Here is a 23,071-nt window from a genome sequence, read left to right as displayed (position 1 = left end):
CACCAGATTTGTGGTAGAAAGGTGCAACTCTGAAATCTGAAAGATACAGTATTTACAAACTTCACGTGAACTATCTCCCCAGCAGATATTTGGAACTATATGGGATTACTTGTGCATCACAATGACTAAGGAATGCTACTAGCTTGTAGGAGGCAAAATTGGGTGTGGTTCTGTCTTATATGGGATAGTATGTACAGCACATGAAGTCTTCCAATAACGAAGACTATCTCATCCCCAAAGCTGGTGGGACTGCACTGGGAAACACTGAATTCATAATTTACTAAATGATGTTTATTATGAGTCTTAACATGTTAAATATTCCTACTGTTTTAAAACTAACCAGGAGTAAATCCCTATTCAATAATCTTCAAAAAGAGAATACTCAGTTGTATAGGCTTTAGCTCTTTCAGACCAATTCTCCAGGAGATAAAACTACAAACTTTGCACAAAATATAAAACTATAAAACAGTTGAATGCAGTGAAAAACAACTCAAAACAGGCTGATCGAACAGTGGTGAGAATGCTTGGAAGAAGAGAATAGCCCTGGGTGAGTGTCCTAGTTTTATAGATTCTAGATTGAATCATGTGAAGCCTTTGGTTTTACTGATGATAAATATAGGGCAGAGTTAGGCATAAAGACAGCTACTCCCCAGAATGCAAAGGAAAAGTCCAAGTAAAGAAACAGTGAGAGAGGCAAATCCTGCACCTGAACTTAGCCCAGTCTGGCTGGTCTCTGGAGCATGCATGCGCAGAACAGCTTCCAAGGGAGGCCAGCCCAGATCAAGAACAGAACTGAAAGTGGAGCTGCCACCAATGGTAGGTCAGCCAGAGCTTACAAATGGATGCTTAATCAAGTGAACTACCAGCTTCAAAATAATGTTATTGCTTTTTATTCTCTTCTTTTTTGTATTCTACGGAAGGGTCTACAGGGTGTTTAGTGTCTCACTTCTAGATTGGACTCATAGTGATCTGCCTGTTTATGCCTCCCAAGAGCTGGGATTACAGGCATGTGCCATCACGTGTAGTCTCAATTGCCATCTCAGCGTGTCCTGGGGATGGGGCCAGCAAGGCAGGCCTGGGGATTAAACCCCTGGCCCCTGCGCCTGCTTGCAGATGCTTTAATCCACTGAGCTGTTTGGCTGGCTTACTTTGTATTCTTGGAAAATTAATTAGTTTGAAGGTTAAATAAAAATTTTAATTTCTGTGCCAGGTGTGCTGGTACATACCTGTAATCTCAGCACTTGGGAGACTGAGGCAGGAGGAATTAAAGGCTAGTCTGGATTACAGTGAGTTCAAGGTCAACCTATTTTACAGAGCAAAAGTGAGTCAGTCTCAAAAAACAAAAAAAAATTGTAATTTTGCCATGAAATTCAAAATTATGCATATGTGTATGTAGGTATTTGCTTCACAATCTAGAAATTATTTTCTACCAGTTAAAATATCCCTCTGAAGGGCCGGCCAGATAGTTCAGCAAGTTAAAGTGACTGCTTAGGCAGTTGCAGGGGCTGGGGGTTCGATCCTTGGCCTGCTGTGCTGGCCCCACCCCTGGGGGGGCGCTGAGACCATGACTGAGACCATGACTGAGACAGGTGCGGCATGTCTGTAACCCCAGCCCTTGGGAGGCTGAAAAGCAGGAAGGAAAGTTACTGGAATGCTCAGAATAAGACCTTTTTTTGTTGTTGATTTTGGTTTTTTTTACAAGGTTATTTTCCTCCTTTGAGATTATAATGAACATGGTCAGACCACAAGTAAAGTCAGAAGTAGGACAGAGGATGCTCCAAAGGCTGGTTTGGTCATCTGCGGATTATCAAAACTGGCTGACCCCTAACAATATGTACAAAAATATAAAATGTAAAGTAACTTTTTTTGTGTATGTACTTAGCTGTACTATAAGTAGTTGGTTTGTGTGAGATGGTTAAAAAGGCCAAAGATAAAAGGTTTCTTTTATTCCTTTTTTTGTCTCTGAAGTTGCTGTTTATTTTTTTGGCCTGTTTGATATATGGTGAAACAATGTTGTCCAACAATAAACCAGAATTTTTATTTTATTGAGTTGTTCTAAAATAAAAAAAAGAAAAGCAGGAAGGATCACTAACAGTCCGATCTGTGTTAATGAGCCCCTGTAGACCCTGTACTACATACATAAAACAAACACACACACTAACAAAAATTCCTCTGATAGTACAAGTATATTTGACTAAGATTTTTTTCATTGAAAAATCTGTAGGATATCTTTACAGTTGTAACATTAAAAGTCCTGTCAACTTAGGGTCAGATTTGGAAGCAAGCCAGGATTCTGAACTTCTATAAATTAGCAGGTCTATGACATACTGTATCATTCCTAAGCTTTTGCTTTTTACTTACAGGTAAGTTTTAACTTATTATATAAACATGGTCCCTATTAACCCAGGGATGTGTATTTTAATTACAGAATAGTCCATGAAGATATAATTAATCAGGCCGGCCAGATAGCTCAGCGGATTAAAGTGCCTACTTAGGCAGATGCAGGGGCACAGGGGGTGGGGTGGGAGTGGGGTTCGATAACGGCTGGCCCTGCTGGCCCCATCCCAGGGCGCGTTGAGACCATGATTGAGACTGGGCGTGGTGGCACATGCCTGAAATCCCTGTGCTTGGGAGGCTAAAAAACTGGAAGGCTCACTATGAGTCCTATCTATGTAGTGAGACCCTTTAGACCCTGTACTAAACACATAAAAATATATAATTAATCCATTTGCTTTCCACTTAGTAGTACTTTCCTGTCATTACCTAATCATGCAACATCTGTAAATGCTGTGTTCATACCTAGCTATCACTAGTACCTGGCAAAGGACGCAGCACATGAAGACCTTTAACAGAGATGTGCTAAATGGATGAAGAATATATGCTATCATCACGTTATCCCCTTCAGTGGATTCTCAACACAGATCATCAAGACTAGGAAAACAACCATTATTAATCATATAAGCAAGCAAAGGTTTATCAGGGTTCTAATACTATTTTATTCTGCTCTTATAAGGGTAAATTTTAAATTCAAACACACGTTTAAAAAATGCTAAATGCTTTAAAGGATGTATCAAGATGACTAACCTGGAAGATTTTAAAATGAAGAATCAAATGACAAATTTATATTATACAAATAAGGGCTGGTTTTGCATAGCAATATGGTACAAATCAACACTGTTTTCAAATTCAAAGAAAAGGAAAGCTGGTATTGGCTTCAATCTGAAGTCAGATCCAACTTTTACAGATAACTATATTCTCTGATTTGACTAAATAAATTTCAAAACTCAGTTTTAGAGAGAAAGAAACACTTTAGTTGAAATCTTTACAATAAAATAATGATTATAAATCTCTTTAGTTAAATATGTACACAATTCACTATATTTTAAAAAATGGAAATGGATAAAGTTTTCCAGGTAAATCTAATGCACAAAACCACCATCTTATAGATTATAGTGTATGTCAGTTTAAGATTCTTTAACAGCTGGGTCAGATCATGGCTTGGCTTTGTGCAAAACATAATAAGCAAAATTAAGAAAAGTCCTGAAAAATTTTTAGGTCCCCCAGGAAATTACTAAAAAAGAAAATAGTGAAAGAGAAAGAGGTTGTATACTCAAGCTTGACTGCTTACAGAGGCTTGTGCGACCAACATGGTGGTAACCCCTGCTTCTGCTAATGAGTCCCTGGATAGTTTTAGTCTGAAGTAAAAAGCAAAAGTCCTAGCGATTGTGCTTTTATGCAGCCACATGGCCAATAAGGTAGATGTTGTCATAAAGATGCCCTACAAAGTCTTCACTAATGTTCTGAGCAGCACGACGGGTGTTTCGAATAAATTCTCTTTTTGACATTTTATTCTTCACATGAGGGCTAGTGAGGTCAATGGAAAGTAGAATCAGAGAGTAGCACAGTACATAGACAGCATCTGGAAGGGAAAAAAAAATGAAATTATGACCCGCTTCAAAAGACACTCCACGGATATATATAATTTTTTACATATATATGTAGTATCTAATATTATGCAAAAATTGACATAATATTAAGATAGCAAGATTAGCTTAAATTAATTGGATGACCAATTATTTCCAATTTAACTACACTTTCCAATTTAGCACTGACATTTTTATCTTGGATAATTCTTCAATACTGGGTAAAGTGGGGCAGTTATCATTTAGTCTGAATGCCAATTCAGTGAACAGTTTCTTCAAAAGAATTTTAGAATGGCTTTGGAGTTTATATTGACAATTCATTTTAGATTTGAAAATTTTAGAATCTTCTTTCATAATTTTCTTTCAAATATGTTATTTATGTTTAATTGGCACTACAATATAATGTATACCATTTTTAAGATTATTAAATTACTATTTTCATTCGTGATTTATTTTAAGTCTATGGAATTCACATCTTAATTTCAAGAGTAAATTTTTAGGGAAAAGATGCCCAGACCTAAGGTCCATGCCTAAATTTATTTATTTATTTTTTAAAATCTATTTGGTATAGGGTCTCACTATGCGGCTAGGACTCATAGTGATTTTCTTGTCTCAGCCTCCCCAGTGCTAGGGTTACAGGCATGTATCATGTGGCTAGCTCAGCATGCCTGGGGGACAGGGAACATGTGGCATATGGTGCTGCGGATTGAATCCCCGTCTCTGAACCTGCCTAAGCAAGAGCTTATTCTGCTAAGATATCTCACTGGCCTGTAATATTCTTTATATAAGCTCAGGGCAAATAGGCAATTAATACTATAATGGTAGCACATTTAGGATATTTGCTACTACTGTAGTACTCATATTTTAGAATTCTTCAGTGTTTTTTTTTTTTTTTGCATTTTAGGGAAGGGTCTAGAGGGTGTTCAGGGTCTCGCTACCAGATCCTACTCATAGTGATCCACCTGTTTACAACCTCTCAAAAGCTGGGATTACAGGCATGCGCCACCACGCCCAGTGTCAATTGCTATCTCCCCAGGAGTGGGACCAGCAAGCAGGCCCGGGGATCGAACACCTAGCCCCTGCATTTGCTTGCAGGCACTTTATCTGCTGAGCTATTTGGCTGGCCCGAATTCTTCAGTGTTAAGGAAGTTAAATTAAACTTTATATCCTGTAAAGCATGTTTAGTAAATTTCATATGATGTAAATGTCTTATAATCTCTGCTTCAAAACACAGAAGCAGTGCATTTTTTCACATGAAGAAATAAAGCTGTTTCAAACAAAAAACTATGTAGGAGACTCAAGCAGGATTACATACATACATACACTCATACACAGAAATATACATATGATACATGCAAACACATACACATGATGGAAGCTAATCACATCAAATTTTAGCAGAAAAACACTGTTCTCTATGAAATGTGTGGATTATTTAAGGTTTGAAAAGTAATTTCTCAAGTTTTCAGTTATACAAAGCAAAAATATTCAGCACTGAAGAGTGTTAAAGAATTAGCACAGGTATGTTCAGCTTTCTTCCTAAAATAGTTTACTAACTATATGTAAATTATATCAGTGACTAAATAAAGGTCTGCCTAAGTGTCCCTAAATGGAGTAAATGCTACAACACTAGAAGAAATATTTTCAATTAGTAGAAGTATTTTTACTCACAGAAAGAAAAATTTATTATAGAAGACTTGCTTTTACCTGGAAGTGGCAGGAGAAGGGGCAGATATGAACATAAGTATGCATACTTACCAGGACTAAGGCCAAGTTCTCGCATTAAATCAGGATTACAAGCACAGAACCTATGTGAGAACTTTGTTATAAGAGTTTCAAGGTATTCTCCACGCTCCTCAGGGGCATGGATGTGACGAAAAAATTCTCTTAGTGCATTTGGTAAGAACTGATTTCTAAAATTATGCAACGTCACAAGGTCATCCAAGACATCTCTCCTATAGAAAGAGAAAAGATTAAAGCTTTAATTAATTCCACCAAAAATGAAAAAAATCATAATTTATCATTCTTAGCAATGTTTATCAGCTCAGATAACCCTATCAAAGCATATATTTTTAAATTTAAAACATGTAGAATTATTTTAAAAAAGAGCTTAAAGTCTTTCATGAATAGTTTGCACAAAACAAAACAAAACGAAGTACAGTAAGGAATTCTACTTGTAAAATGAAGAAAAAATTTCAGTAATAAAAACTTTTCAATGTTTTCTTGACTAATCCCAACAGTAGTAGAATTGTTTAATTCTTTTTAGTACAAGAATTCTTTACTTTATAAATTATGAAAGTTATGAGATACTTCATCTATCAATTAAGCCATATTTCTAGAGGTGACAACTATTTATGTAGATTTTTAAAAAATTCCAACATATTCTATATAGGCATAGTAGGTATTCTGTGGCTTACTGTCTACTTCTGTAAATAACTGTATTAGAACATAGCCACATTTATGTTTATAAACTGCCTGTTTTTGCTTTGACAACACAATGGCAGAGTTTTAAGTAACTTCAACAGTGATTACAAAGTCAGCAAAGCCTAAGCTGATTATAGAAAGATCTGGTTTGTTCTATTACAAAAATCAAAACAAAGGTCAGGGACATACCTTAGTGCACAGAACCTGCCTGGCAAGTGCAAGGTTGTGAGTTTCATTCCCAGTATCAAAACAATAAACCAAACAAAACAACAACAAGAAGTCCTGACAATCTCTAGGTACCTAGTATATGAAGATAAAAAAGTGCTAATGACATTTTTACAGAAGAGGCTGATTTCAATGGCCAGTATGCTGGACTACAAACTCCTCGAACAAGGATTATACCTTTACCATGTGTGCTACTTCTAGAGTGTAATAAACATTTACAGAATGCTGTTTAAAAATCCTGAGAAATCAAAAGGATTGAGAATTATAATGTAAAGCAAGCACAATTTGGAGCTATACATCAGGTGAGCTCAAATAACAGGTTATCTATTTTATGTTAGCTGCACTGCATCAGAAGTTCCAATATTTTATATTCCTTAATAACCAGAATAAAGGGGTCCAGGGAGATGGCTCAGTGGTATAAGTGCTTGAGGGGCCCAAGTTCAATCCCCAGTTCTGCAAAAACAAAAACAAAAACAAAAAAACCCGCCCAGAATAAAGGAGTACAAATGAAGGATTATGAAATCAGAATAGCACATGAACCATCACTTCTGCATAAAATATACTACTGCACCATCTTCAGAACTTTTTGAATATGTACATAATACTTCTGTGTAGTATTGCTATGTAAATATATACTCATTCATAATTTCTTAAGTTTTATGAGTTTATTATTATTGTTGTTATAATAGACTTTTCTTTATATAATTTCAGAATCTAGAACTTTTATTTACTTAGATTATGGCAAGTATTAAGAAACAGTCAGGGCTTCTGATTCCACAAAAATATCTGACTGCAGTTGCCCTTACGAAGACACCAGCCTACCATTTGCTGTGTGTGTGCTCACAGGCTTTCTTTACTTTTATAATTGTAACTGTCCTCAGTAAGTTGAAGCTCACAAAACCAATAATGCACAAGACACAGTAACTTTGTTCTGTGGTTACTCAACTTTTCCACTTAATAAGTGCTAAGTAGAATAGTTTTGAAAGTAAAATTTCACTATTCAAAGGAATCACTTAAATAATTTCTGAGGAAAAGCTTTCTTCTTTACCTTTCATCAAGATAGATTCTCAGTTTTTTCCAATTTAGCGTTCTTGTACAGAAGATAAACTTCGCTATTTCCTTTGGTGAATCATCTAGGATACCCTTGGACATGAAGTAGTTTACCCCCTAAAGCAGAAAGATAAGTCTGTGTAAATAAACGCAGTCTTTATTTACAAATTGTAACAATCACGCAATAGCTGAACCACATAACTATAAATTCTTTTCAGCAACACTAGACTTTTATAGCTTTATCATGCAAAATACAAGCTAGAACCTGAACTGAAACTATTATTTGTGGTTGACAGTTTACATGCAATGAAAAGTAGGAAATTCAAAGTTAAGATTCCTAAAGAAATCTGAATTTAACTGGCTCATGTCAGGTAAAACTAACTCTACAGAAATAATGGCCTCGTCGGGGAGATGATAAAGAAGAAACCACAGCACAGACTATAAAGTGAGCCTTGTGACAAACACTTCCCTTGCTTACAAGGAAACATTATTTCCTAAAGCTTAGATGTATATTATAGATGCATGTTTGTAAGAAAAAATAACCTCTAAATGAAAGATTAACAATTTTATTGTGAAGAAACACAACTAAATTACTTAAAGTAGACCAAGCTACTTTCAGGGCTGACTTTAAGCATCACTACATTTTGCAAGAATCTAGTGCTAATACACTCCAAACCAAAACAGAGTAACACAAGACAGTTTCAATGGTTTTCATAGGGTTTATCTTTGAATTTCCTTTTCTCTGCATGCAAAATTTTTCAGAGAAGCATCACCCAGTTTGTATCTACTTTAGATTTAAATCAACAGCAACAAAACATCAACAAAAACATCAAATGCTGAAACCAGTGCTGTCTCACATATAAGGAGGTCACATTCAAACAATGTCCTGGGTGGATTGGAATGTGCACTTATTGAAATAAAGGGCAGGTGTGTTTATTTCAACTTGCAGTTACCCAGATCCATGCATTCCCATGAATGCTGAAGTCTGGATAGCAGCGTGATGTGTGGGGCTAACTGGTAGAGAAAATGATGCATCATAGACACACCACACGCTTTTCACACATAAATTTCATCATCCTGTCAGCATTTCTTTACAAACACATAGCACTCAGAAATACTGCATATAGAATTTAAAAATGTGGAAGAGTTTCTATAGACTCAAAGAAAAATTTTCTTGTAAAAGTCTCTATTAAAAAATTTAAACAGCAATTTGGTACAATGAAGCAATGTTTTTGAAAAGTTAAAATTATAAATTGTAATTCAAAGATAAGATTTTTATATAAAGGTAATTTGAAGAGGCATATGAATAATATCTTACTAGCAATGCTAAATCTTCATGTGAATTTTCATAGTCCAAAGGCAATTTAGCAAGGCATTGATTTAAAAAATGTGTATTAAAAAACAGCAGAGTCAGATTTTCCTATTATCTCAACTGAAAGCCACATGTCGCTGAGCCCTAGACACAAGGTTAGAAAATATAACAGGAAGAAGACAGAGAGCCAAAACCGTGCTTGGAATGAGGCTCCCAGCAACTGCCTGGGGAGGGAGGGACCCCCACAGAAATGGTAAAGCTTGTTCCGTCCTTTCCTCCATTAGTTTGAGTAATCGAGAGTTGACTGTATAGGTAACTGATCTGCTTAGCAAAACTGAATGAGTTTCATTTCCAAAATCTCTTAGTGTAAAAAATAACAATATTTTAGAATTGTTTCCAGTGCTAAATTTTAATCGAAGTGGCTAAATGACAAAGAAATGTAAACTAATACTCAACAGATTCTGTATGCATACCTAAACCACCATTTAAGGTCTATAAAACTAACCCTAATCTACTTTTTAATCATCATGCAAAATAAACCCACTAAAGGTGATCCACTGATTCAAATGCAATTCCTAGTGACACATGGCATCTTAATATTATTTGATGCTTACTTAGTTTTAAAGTAAGCTTTCTATTCCTTCCAGGCTGGTCTCTTTCTTATGGAACATGTTTTGAGAACTTAAATATCTAACCTGCGTTTCCTAAACTCAGTCAAATATACTGTATAGGAATAAGCACTTCCTATACAGAAGTTTCAATCAAATCCTGAAAATTGGGTAGAGCCCTTAAATAAACCAACTGTTGATTTCACGAAGCAAGTCTGAGATCTCTGGCAAAGATTATGTTAGAAGGGCAAAGGAATGACATACAGGAAAAAACCATGGGACCAGATCATAATTGTCTCAGTAAGCAGGCTGGCAATCATCTGAATTCTAATCTTTTATTAATAATGAAATATAACAATATACTGCAGCTTCAGATCTGTGAACTAATCATGTTTATTTAATAAGTGGTTTAAACATTATGTTCTTTAATAAAGGTTTTCTGGGGGGCTAACAGGAATCAAACTCAGGATTTCACACTTGGCAAGCAGGTGCTGCACCACTGAGCTAAATCCCTAGCCCAATAAAGATTCGGAAGGAAGACACAGAGCCATCTCTAGGCCACAGAGTACAATGATCAGTCACAACTAGAACTCTCAGGTGTCTGTGCATGTATCTATTTTACCTCTCAAGGCAAAGGAAATTATAAGAATAGGTATTAGTCTACATTAATATAAATATATTTTCCAATAGAAGGAAAGGTACAGCTTGGTATAGTCTACATGATTATTTATGAGGCATATTCACAAACTACAAGTTAGGCCGAGTGGGATTGTTGAAAGGTGTAAAATTCATGTTATATAAGGAGGAATTGAAGAATATCCTGGTATTAAAGAAAATGTTTTAAAAATATATTAAAAAAAGAAGAGATTAAGACCTTAAGACATGAGAAAGACTATGTGTTTTAAGGAAACAGGAACAGACACTGTACATAGTCTTTTTATTATTTTATTTTACTCTTTGGTACCAGAGATTGAACTCAGGACCTTGGGCTTGCCAGGCAGGCACTGAAGCCACTGATCCATCTTCCTGGCCCTGTACAAAGTCTTAATGAAGACCTTAAATTATATTTTGGGCCTTGAATCCCTCTGCATATGGTGAAAGCTCTCCAGAACTTCTTCACATTACAATGGAAGCAGGATGGTTTGGACAACACTGTACTGTGCATTTCTGCTGTTATATGGAAAGAAGCAGCTAATGCTTTAATTTGCTTCATATCCTTTTTTTAATTGTTAGTACTTCTTCTTTTCTTAATTTCTTATACATTTCTTTTTTCCTTTCTTCTTCCAATTTTACATGCATATATCTAGTAATATGAATAACTGCTTGGAAGACAACACAACAGTACTACAACAAATACTGTGTAATTCACATTATTTTGTTAAGTGAAATTTTGTATTACTTGTGATATTTTTCTGTTTTAATTCTAATTTGTACTCTAAAAACTTAAAAAAAATCATATGCATGTGCAGCATTTAAAAATTTTAAGTTTATTTTGTGTATGCATTTAAAAAATACAACTTATGGGCTGGGGAAGATAGCTCAGTAGAATAAGCGCTTGCCTGGCAAGCACAGTATCCTGAGTTCAATCCCTGGTACAGAAAAAAAAAAAAAAAAAAAAAAAAAATTAAATGCTGACGCCAGTTAAAGGACTGAAGGTTAGGAAGTTATATTCCAGATGTGTGAAGGACAGTGAGTGTAGGTTACAAGCAGGCTAGTCAGTGCTACATAAGGAAAGCCATGCTTGCAAATATAGCCAAGCCATCAGTTTGTCATTTATTTCATTTTCACACTTCCAAAATAAACATCAAACTTACTAATTTGTTTATATACATTTTAATTTATTTTATTTTATTTTATATTTTTGTGTTTAGGACAGGGTGTACAGGGACTACAAGTTCTCACTGAGTACATCGGCTTCCCAGTGATTTGCCTGTTTACAGCCTCCAAGTGCTGGGATTACACATGCGTGCCACCATGCCCAGTCTCAATCACCTTCTCAGTGTACTCCAGGGGTAGGGCCGGCAGGGCAGGCCAGGGGAATCGAACTCCTGGCCACTGCATCTGCCTAAGCAGGTGCTTTAATCCTCTGAGCTATTTGGCTGTCCCTACACTTTAATTTCTTTATGCGAATTAAAAACTGCTCAACTTTTAGAATTATTTAAATTGTTGCAGTCACATCATAGTTCCTTTTTTATATGTGGGGAAAATTCCAGGACATTCTTAGCAGACAACTGAGAGAAAAATTATGATGGTGTCAGTTTTATGATGGGTTGGCTCCACACATAATAAACTCTCATTAGCTGTCATATAACTACTGGACAAAATAGATGGTCTAAAAAAGTAGTCCTTTATTCTTTCTTAGAAATGTGTGTGTGTGTGTGTGTGTGTGTGTGTGTGTGTGTGTGTGTGTTTTCTGTATTTAGGACAGAGTCTATAGGGTCTCATTACATAGATCAGACTTGCAGTGATTCTCTTGTTTTCAGTCTCCCAAGCACTGGGATTATAGGCATGTGCCACCAAGCCCAGTCTCAATTGCCATCTCAGCAAGCTCCAGGGGTGGGGTCAGCACGGCAGGCCCAGGAATCGAATCCCAGCCACTGTGCTCTGCTTCAGTAGGCACTTTAGTCCACTGAGCTATCAGGCCAGCCCTAAAAATGTGTGTTTTAAGAAAACAAAACCAATTAAAATTGTCTACACCTTCATTAAAGCTATATTATACACAGATACTATGTGTCACATATTCAATAACTGATAGTAACTGATAGTATAAGACACAATGTTGCTCTTCAAAATTTAAACTTTACCTAATTGATGAGACAGTTACAGAAATACCTAGACTATACACATGTGATAACTCAAATTATATACAGTAGTTGAATACAGCCTAGATGAAAGAGAATAAAAAATAAATGTTCTAGTAGTTCAATGAGAGGAAGAATCACCAAGAGATTTTAGGATAAAGTATGAAAAAATGATAGATTGGTAGCTGTGAGGGGAACATGGGAGAAGAACATTTCAGCTGATATTGTACTATGTGAGTAAAAGCAATATAAAATAAAATCTCAAGTAATTTTCAGGAAAGAGAGGAAAACACCGTTGGTTTGAGAGCAAGTCTGAACTACACTGTAGAAGTAACATGGAATCCTAAGGTGAAATACCTATTCTCTACCCATATGCAACCGCAAGCCTTTGTAGACCTATTTAAAATGAAGCAGTAGGGCTGGGGAGATAGCTCTAAGCACCTGCCTGCCAAGTGCAAGGACCTGGGCTCGATCCCTGGTATTGAATGCCTTGCCGGCCCTGCTGCTCCATGCCAGCCACCGAGATTGGGCGTGGTAGGTAATCCCAGTACTGGGGAGGCTGAGACAGGAGGATCATTACTAGTCCAAGCTGTGTAGCAAGATCCTGTACCAAATAAATAAACCTTGTTTTGTTTTTTTCTTTTTGGTAACAGGAATCGAACTCAGGACCTTGCGCTTGCCAGGCAGGCCTTTACACCACTGAGCTATCTCCCCACCAGTCAAATAAATAAATCTTAAATTTTTTAAATGAAACAATATCCTGCACTTTTAATTTTACAGTCTTTTCTCATTCATGGTCTTGCTTTCTGTCCTTTGTTATGCACATTCAATTGTGATACAAAATACACAAAAAATTTCAGAAGTATGTTTTATACTGTATACCATTCTGAGTAGTGTGCTAACACCTGCTGTCCAGTTCCATCCCACCAGCTATGTATCCTCACTGCATACTACAAGCCTATTAGTTACCTCACAGCCATCTCAGCCATGAGACCTAATTTTTGGTGTCATGGTGCTATGGTCTTTATAGCACTGGGTTCAAAGCAAAAGAACAGTAATGCAAGCAATTCAGACATGCCAAAGGAAAACTATAAAGTGCTTCCTTTATGAGAAAAGGTGAAATTACAAGATATTTTGAGAGAGTACATTTACATACTTTTTCTTAAAAAATTATAATTGCTCTATCATATGATGATTATTTCTAATAACTTTCTGTGCTTAGTTTGAAATGAAACATTTTCATAAGTATATATGTATAGGAAGAAATTTTAGCATATATAGTCTCAGCAATATCCACAGTTTTATATGCCCACTGCACATCTTGGAATATATCCCCTCTTTTAAGTAAGGAGAGACTATTATGGTATAAGAAGAAATAATAGAAATAAATTAGTGGGCTACTATAATTGTTCATGTATGAATGCATGGTAAAACAGAACTAAAAAGGAAATAACAGATTTTAAAAACATGATTAAAATCTTAAATACTATATAAAAGTGAGATTAATTGCTAGATATGCTATCAGACAATGAAAAGGAACCATAATTGATGTTTCTAGTCTAACAAAGACAAATGATTGATAAAAAGAAATGCCCCATGGGGGGCAGGTTATAGACGGTGCAGACTTGAAGGAAACAGTGCTAAGTCTAGTCTTAGAATGATGACTCCGAGGTGATGATAAGCTGAGCAGGCATGGTAGGTAGCTGGCAACAGTAACAGGGCATTAGAAAAAGGGAATGTTGTAGACTGTATTTACACTAGATGTTGTATAGTATGTTTCAGTTATTCAAAAATTGGCAAAAGTATAAGACACAAAGATCTTGAATAAGAAGGGCCAGCAGGAAGGTGCAGCAGAAGAATAATGTCCCAGTTGCCAAGCAGGAAGGTGCAGCAGAAGAATAATGTCCCAGTTGCCAAGAAAAGGGTGTTAAGTATACAACAGAGTTCGAAGGACATACTTTTCAGAAGAGGGACCAAAAATCGGGGCCTGCCATTAAATGATGATGGGAATACAATTTAGTCACATTTCCTGAGCCTCAGTTTCCTAATCGGTAAACATCTTAAAAAGCTACTATGAAGGCATCAAAGTGCCTTGCAGAAGAAATATGACTAATATTCTTTTCTTTCAGACAGCCCAAGGAGACGAAAACGGGAAGAGGGCTCTGGATTTGGTGACTGGAAGAAAAGTAAGCAGTGACTTTTAAGTCTCTACCCTGACTAGTAGCTCAAGTCACAACAGAAAGCTTAAGGAATGAAACTGGTACGGAAGGAAAGGAAAGGAAGGAAAGGAAAGGAGACTTGACGAGAGCCCACTCACCTGAGAAATGTATCAGTCCAAAGAGGAAAACTTTGGATTAAAAAGAGAAACATCAATGCTTTTCAAGATAATTTTTACCTCTGTTAGAAAAGGAAAGGAAACTTGAAAGTAGAGGCCATATAGAAAAAGATGTTGCTGCAGCATCAGCAAAGCAAGCACAAGAGAAAGGAGAAAAAGGCCCTAACAAGACAGTTGGATGTCATCATGATTTCTTGACAAGAGGCCCGGGGAGTAGTGCTGGTTCAGAGATAGGCACATTAAGGAAGCAGAAAGCAACAAACAGAGCTCATGCAGGTTTCGTCTGAGGAAGACTAGTTTGGGGAGAAGTCGGAGGAAGGAAGTGAGCAGTGAAGATTCCTATTAGTTTAGTGCAGGGTAACTGGGAACTCACTAGAATAAACCAAGGTACTACCAAGTAGCAGTAAGAATCTAAGTGAAGTCCATGTCAATTAATCCCATCTCAAGTTAGTATTAAGCAAAATCTATCACACATATGTTCAAAACAAGTCAATATATACTTTGAGACAAAGTGAATTGTAGAAAATTAGGCATGCAAAACAAGTGAAACAATACTAACTACTACCACTAAATGTACTGGCTAGTCACACTGATAGGTGGCAGGAACACTGTGTAAAGAGTTGGTATCAATTAAAGAAACCTCTAATACAACAATTGTCATACCAGGGAATATCCATGATGTTTTTTCTGAAAGAATAGCTTAATAAACAATCAAGGAAAAAAGGATTTGGCTAGTTTTATTCATTTTGTTCTTTTATGCAATGTAAAATCCAGTAGTATGATAAGCTTGTTCATACAAAATTACATCACAGAAAGCAAGCTGGACACTGCATTTAATTTTGTTTTCAAAAGAATATTTTAAAGATGTTGAAAAATAATCCTTACATTTTAACAACAAATATGCAACAAAATAATTCTATCTAGATTTCTAACTTTTTTCATTAGGAGAAAAGGATATATATCTTAACATATATGTACACATATATATGTACATATGTATGTTTTCAGGTGTACATTTCAAGCACAGTGAAAAGAACAAATGAAGTTTCAACTGAACTGTAATGTTTGTGTAGTAAAAGTAATACAAAAAATAAGAGATAAGGCATGTTATGAAAATTTACTTTCCAAATAGAAGCAAATGGCTAGCAAATTCGACGTCTGTCCTCGCGATACAGATGGGAGGACTTCCATCTTCTTGTGTGGACGCAGCAGCAACAATGGTCAAGACGGCTGCTCTTATGCTACTTCTTCTTCCTTTCTACAGGCTTTCCTATTGGCTAATGTAAATATATACTCTACTAATTTTGCTGAGCCAAGCAGTTTTCATTCATTTTACTTGATCAGAGAACATGTGCCCTAGGTTAAGGAATTTAAAAGGAAATACAGAACTTGTACAGTTGAGAATAATTTATTTGAGGGTATTTATTCACAAATACAAAAATCAAACACCTTGGTTTTCTTACTTGCAATAAAATAAACGTAGATTTATTTAATGACTAAATTTAAGACTATGATTTTATATCATTGTTTCATTCCAGCAGGCACATTAAGTTCTGAAATGCTTTGGCCCTTATGGAAGTGCCCGTGCCCTCTCCTCTGCTTAGCATCCTGTAGCACTGAGCTCAGAAACGCTCAACACTGGTTATTTATTTATTTATTTTTGTGGTATTTGGAAATAAACCTGCTAGGCAAGAACTATATCCACTATATCCATCCCAGCTCCTTTTTTGTTTTCTTTTGACACAGTGTCCTACTAATTTGACAACACTGGTTTCAAATCTGTGAGTCTCCTGCTCAGTCTCCCAAGTGGTAGGAATTGTAGGTGAACATAACCCTCCTTTTGAGCTAAGAAAATAGTCAAAATAGTCACTTCAAAATAGACTGCTGGAGGGAATCTCCAGATGCTCTGCAGGAGGTAAGAATGGCTTTGAAAGTTTGTCCTTTTGTAAAAGGTTCCATGTATGTACAGTCAGTAAATGGCAGATACATTCAGAAGGTTTTTTATCTGACATCCCTTGATCTGCCCAGGGAGGATGATTTCACTGAGAAAAGTGCTTGGGAACCTGATCCTGGGCTGGCCAGGCATCCTCTGGTGTCTACCAGCAGGGAGGCTCTACTTGTATAATAAAGGTGCCTCTGTGGTCCATTTTCCTGCTGTCACCCTTCCCAAGTGTACAGCACTACTCCTCCCAGACCCAAGCTCCTCTTTCTGTAGCTCAAAATAATACAGAAGCTTCTACCATCTGGGCCTTTCCTTGAATCCCCAACCTGCTCAGCACTCCCTCACTTATTGTGGAGGTCACATTCCAGACATCCCTGGCCTAGGTAAAAATCAGCCAAGTAGCAACGTTATATTTATTTTAGAATTTGTATATATTTTAAGGCTTTATAAACTTGCTTATGAACCTTTCCTACACTTTTAAAAACACTTCTAATGTTCTTAACCATTTTCTTTCTTTCTTTCTTTCTTTCTTTCTTTGTGTGTGTGTGTGTGTGTGTGTGTGTGTGTGTCCAGCTCAGCCCACCAGGGGGCGGGGCTGGCTGGCATGTGGTGCTGGGGGATTGAACCGCGGTCCCTGTGCTTTGCTAAGCTTGTTCTAAGTAGGTGCTTTAGACCACTGAGCAATCTCACCAGCCCCTGTTCTTAACCATTTTCTAAACTCATAAAACTATGTAATTTTAATAACATACATATAGTGTAAGGTACAGTATGCATTCATCTGCTAAAGAAATATATACTCAGCCGGGGAGAAGGCTCAGTAGAATAAGTGCTTGCCTGGCAAGCACAAGGGGCTTTCAAAATCTGGTTCCGAAAAACAAACAAACAAACAAACAACCAACCAAACGTACTGTAAACGGTGTATTTTATTTCAATTTCATATTCTTTTAATGTTAGGATTAACATTTTAATATATTTTTATATATTTAAAATTTTAGGTAAAAACCATTAAAACCATAAATACTAGGCATATAAATATGTATATAGTACTCTACACTACCACAACATACTGCGATACAGTGAAAAATCTGGAATAATTTACACCAATATTTTTTGAAAACCCTTGAAACAGAGTTTGTGAAAGTCAAACTGTAAAATAGTGAGGGATTACTGTACGTGGCTCCTGTGCTTCTGCACATTAACAAATATGAATCCCACCTAACCCTGTCAATGTATTTCCAGTTTGTTCCAGACTAAAATTACCACACCTTTTAGAGACAAAAAATAAAATTTAAAACTTCACCTCATTAGGTTCTATTATGATGACACTCTAAGCTGTCCACCCATAATCATTTTTTCTAGCCCAGATGCTATATTCAAAGACAAAATATGCCCATAACAGTGGTTACTATTTGCAAGTTGTCCATTAGTTAGTTTGGTCTCCTTGCTTTGTTCAGCATTCTAATTTCTTAAAGAAAAACTGCACCTAAAGGACTAACAGATTAACACTAAGTAATGCTTCTCTAGACTTATAGAAAGACTTCTCAGTATTTACAGGAGAATTCAAATGACAGAACTAAACAAAAAAGGGGATAGAGATGAATGCCCATTTTGTATCTGTGTATGCAAAATGGTTAGGATAGATATATAGTTATATTCTCTTAATAAATAGAGGGATTTGTTCTAATAGTGTTTGTAAACAGGATATCACGTCTGCATCTTGTACAGCAAATAACCACTAGGAAGAGAGTATGAAATGTATTAATTATTGGAACCGTCCTACCAATTTGATTTGAAACTGTCTCATTACTATCTGTTTCTCAATAAAATTATGGGAAAAGAAAAAGAAGAAACAGAAAAAAAAAGTATTTACAGGAGAGGATGCTGAGTCACTTGGGTGTCTTGTAGCTATAAGATGTCAACAGGAAATCTAACCTAAAAGGAAGGATTGCTATATGACAACCTATAAAAATATGCAAAATTTCTACCCAGAATAACTGGTTACCTTTAGATTAATGTGTATCAAAATGCAAAACTCACAGAAAGGGAAGATGTTCCCTAAGGAATTACAGGAAATAGACCCAAAAGGTCATGCTCAGTTGCAATGATCTACGCAGAGAGGAAAAAAAATAAAAAATAAAAAGACACATGCCTTGCATGACAAAGCCCCTACTTAGCATGCAGCTTTTCTGTCCCTTCCCACTGCACTTCTTTCCCTGCTATAAAAGCTCTTTTATGTACATGAGTCTGCCAGGATGGCCTTTTTAGTTAGGGCCCATTTTTCTAGCCTCTCGGGGTGCCAGTTCTGAAATAAACCTAATTTTCTTCCCACCAACTCTCCTCTCTATCATACTAGCTTTCACGCAGTGAGAAGTCAGACTTCAGTCCAGTAGCATGCCCAAGTTTTAAAAGTCGTCTTATATAAAAAGATTATAAGAATATAAACTTCTCTTCTATTTCGATAGCTGTAACTAAGCTATCCATTGGAAAGCTCTGTGCTAGGGAACAATAAAGTTGGAGATAAAAATGTAAAGGTAACTTTGATGTCAGTTTGAAATCTGAATTAGAGATCTCAATCTCTTCTTTCCCCAGGAAGAACAAAGGACTGTACATACTTATGCGTGAGAAGTGACAGCTGTGAAGAGAAGAAAATGAAGCAATATCTACTGCATGTCTACTGCAAAGAATCAGAAAATCACATTTCACCCAAAAGACAATGAAGAATCTTCAGGTCTGAGCATGGGACACAAGAAATCAGTTTATTTGTGGCTGCTGTTTAGACTGGCAAAGATATTAGCTTTCTAGACCAACTTATGAAGGAATCCTTGGTACTGAAATTAGGAGATACTGAGGAACTGCCAACTCCAGGCACACAGGCCTGAATTTATTTGTAGCTAGATGTCAACAGGCAATTTTATGCAAAGGGAGGCTTTTTATAGGAAAAATATAAATAAATTTGAAAAATTCCCCTCTAATAAAGTCTCAGAAATATGAAGAGGAGGTACAGAGAGATTTTTCTGCTTACTTTTCAAGAGAGAGAAAACAATGATATCAGTCAAACAATATAAAAATTACTATCTGAAGTTTTAATTAAACAATTAAAAGCCATCTATCAATTAGTTTAATAGTTTCAAACAGAAAATGCGCGAAATCTGGAAGTTCTAATATTTCCAATAAATGCCACAGAATGACTGGGATGGATCAATAAGATGACTGATATAAAGATACTTTCCAGGGGCCAGGGAAATAGCTCAGTAGAATAAGCACTTGCCTGGCAAGCACAAGGGCCTGAGTTCAATCCCTGGTTCCACACACACAAAAAAAGATACTTTCCAAATTATAAATTACTAGTAACAAGTATAACAATCACATTTTAATTATTACTGAGGAAGTTGCTACTAGCTGAAGAAGAATCTTGGAAAAGTCCCTTCTAATTTGTTTCTAAGGCGGAAAAAGGAAAACATAATCAAATTATGAATACAAAACTCTATTAGATTAAGATATGATTAATACATTTTTAAGGGAAATGTCAACTATTTAGAACTTCTGCTTTATAAAAGTCACATAAATACTGTACTTGTAGCATGCATGTGTAACCAGCTCTGATTAAAAAAAACCATAATTTTAACATATTGCCTAGATTCTAACATATAGCTACAAACATACTGTAGTATCTCTGAAACAATTTTGAAATAAATATCAATTTTTGAAAACCTTTAATAGTAGACGAGCAAGTTTGGATTTAAGTGGTAGCTTCACTGCTTGCAAATACATACACTTATTCATGTAATGACTGTCTCTATTTATGCTACACGCCATTTTAGCTAAGAGACATGGTTTAATTTGAGCATAATTTTTGACCATTAGTCACTGTTTAAAATGTCTTTGAAAAGATAATAGGAAGCATAATTAAAATGCAATGTTTATTGTATATACGAGGCTGTTCACCACGTGCCAGGAAATACAGTTAAAGGCGAGGGTACCAGAAAGTCTAGAGATAACGACGTGATGAATGTACTCCGCAGGAGACCACTACTCAGGTGTCCAGTAGTTATTAGAATCCACAAGTTCCAGAAAAAGCCCAAGGCCTAGAGCAGCACCCAACTCCTCAAAGTTTAGGTTACTGTTGTTGTGCCTGTAGTATACCTATGTACACTTTGGTGTGGCGTTGGAAGCACTAAAGATACTAATATAGCAAGTATCTTCACAGCAACATGTTATAGGTGTTACTATTGCTTCATTTTAAAGATGAGGAGACTGAAGGGCAGAGTGTAATCAAAGTCATATAACTGGTAAGAGGTAGATATACTTAGATATTTTTAAAGAATATTTGAAGTAGCAATAATCATGCCTCGGATAGACCTCAATGGTTACAATACTGCCACAGCACAAAGCTTTTCTGAAAAATATTTAAATCTATATATGCAAATCTTCCAGTTGACTTTCAAGAGAACCTACACATTTTTAAGGGTTATATAATTATTTGGGGGGAAAAAAGAAAATAATAAACAATCTCCTCCTCAAATTTATGTAGAACCTAAAGAGAAGGTTAAATGAAACCATAATACACTCTGAAATATCTCAAATTACAAATTCTCCTAGGCCAGTCATCAGTCCAAATAATCAAAAGCAGTGTATTACTCTGATGCTATATCTAACTGCTAATGGCCAGAAGTGTTTCACAATGAAGACTTTGATAAATGCACACTACAATCGGCTTGTTAAAGGCATGCAGCACATTATGCCCTTCATGGTCTCACACTTAGAAAGCTGCAGTTAAGTTGATGGATGCCCTATAAATGACAGTGTCCAAGAAATGGGGAAACGTTGTTCTTTGGATTTTTGATAAGGCACTCATACTTTGCAGTGACATCTACTGTGACACTGGTACTAGTAACTGCTAAATTCATGAATGACATCCATAAGAGAGACAGCCACTTTCAATTTTTATAGCTAGAAAGCTGATGTTGTGTCACCAAAATTGTGGTTATATCAGATAAAGACAAACATTTTGGAGGTAACAAAATGATTAGGTAGGGTGTGATAAAATAGATTTTTTTTTAATGAAATGGACTTAAAATATAACAACATCATAAAGTCTTTAATTGAATTTACTAAAAATGCAAACAACAGATTAAGTCAAAGAAAAAAAAATATGCTCATTTTAGCACTTAACACACTATTTGCCAATACACTAATTTCTGTTACCTGCTACTCCCAAGTCAATGAAATAGCAAATTGGGGGAATGTTGGAGAAAACAAGAGCTAAATACAACAAGTGGTTCAGTCAATGAATAAACTATGAAAAGTTTGTTTTCCTTTAAAATAAGAAGGGGAGGGTGGCCACGATACAGTATGGCTAGGGCAAAGTGTGACATAAAGCTGGCCTAACAGACAGTCGGTCAGGGTGCCTTAACCATAAAATCATCTTGTGGATCAGACCAAGATTAGATGATATGATGATATGATATGATCTTATAAATCTAACCTATATCACATTATTCTAAAAAAAAAAAAATCAATGAATGGCCTTCAAATTATTGATGAGTTGTGGTTAGTTGAATGAAAATATTAACTGGATTGTATTCACTATTCCAGAGGCATAAGCTTGCAAATCTGGCTCTATTGTTAATCAAAGTGAAGGGCCTTCAACAATGAAAAGAAATACTTTAGCTCTTTTGAGTAAAACATTTTTATAGAGAAGCTACTTAAACTATTTTTTTAGTGACTCCTCTCATTGTCAACTTGCTCTTTTTGTTCTGATTAAATTCTCATCAGTAAATCTGGGGCTAAATTAATTGCTTTTGTAATTAACTATGCTTTAAATTAATTTGCATTCAGCATTGCATATCAAATTCATGTAAATATGGATAGTAGTAACACATCATAATGTGGGTTGCAGACAGTAAGAACTCTAACTCAAAAAAAAGGAACTCTAACAAAGTCAAGCAAAGGGATAAACTTTAAAAAATAAAATTACCCTGGATAACAAGAATTTCTAAACTAACTGGCCTCTAGAGTGTTAAGCTTATTGATGGCACCTCAAGTCCCAGTTATCCTTCCCCATCTGCTATTCTCACTCTGAGTTGTTAAACGGTGCCAAGATGGCTGTAGATGGTCTCGTCATTCCATTCTCATACAATAACGTCCAGAGTTACATTTGGCACGTGTGAGCACGTGCACGTACACACGTGTACCCACACACAGAGAGAACTACCTTCTCCTTCTTTTTAAAATGTAAAAACTTTTTCTCAGCACACATTTCCAGTCTCCGGAGTAAACCAAATTGTATCAGTTCTAGGGAAGCCAAGATCAGCATGGAATAATCTGTATTAACACATGAGGCTGAGAGTAAGACCAGCCACTCAGCTACCTGACATATTTTCTCCAGGGAAGAGGCAAAAGATGCAATCCTATAGGTCTTATGTGAATTTATAAAAAAAATTATATTTTT

At 36.0% G+C, this 23,071-nt stretch overlaps 1 protein-coding gene and 1 pseudogene across 1 annotated transcript in view; both read right to left on the bottom strand.

Annotated features, from left to right (window-relative positions):
• Window positions 1–2,977: 2,977 nt before the first annotated feature.
• Fbxo8 (F-box protein 8) overlaps window positions 2,978–23,071 on the bottom strand; it is a 52,224-nt gene continuing 32,130 nt past the window's right edge. The window contains exons 4-6 of the mRNA XM_004640227.3: window positions 7,621–7,739; window positions 5,682–5,878; window positions 2,978–3,919 (exon numbers count right to left, since the gene is read on the bottom strand). Coding sequence (XP_004640284.1) covers window positions 3,732–3,919; window positions 5,682–5,878; window positions 7,621–7,739 — 504 coding nt within the window. The 3' untranslated portion in view covers window positions 2,978–3,731. The remainder of the gene's footprint in view (window positions 3,920–5,681; window positions 5,879–7,620; window positions 7,740–23,071) is intronic.
• LOC111812350 lies at window positions 20,930–21,013 on the bottom strand (annotated as a pseudogene).

This window comes from Octodon degus, unplaced genomic scaffold (assembly GCF_000260255.1).
Source record: "Octodon degus isolate 3935 unplaced genomic scaffold, OctDeg1.0 scaffold00121, whole genome shotgun sequence".
In the NCBI taxonomy this organism is placed as follows: domain Eukaryota; kingdom Metazoa; phylum Chordata; class Mammalia; order Rodentia; family Octodontidae; genus Octodon; species Octodon degus.
This window is presented reverse-complemented; position numbering and strand designations above follow the sequence as displayed.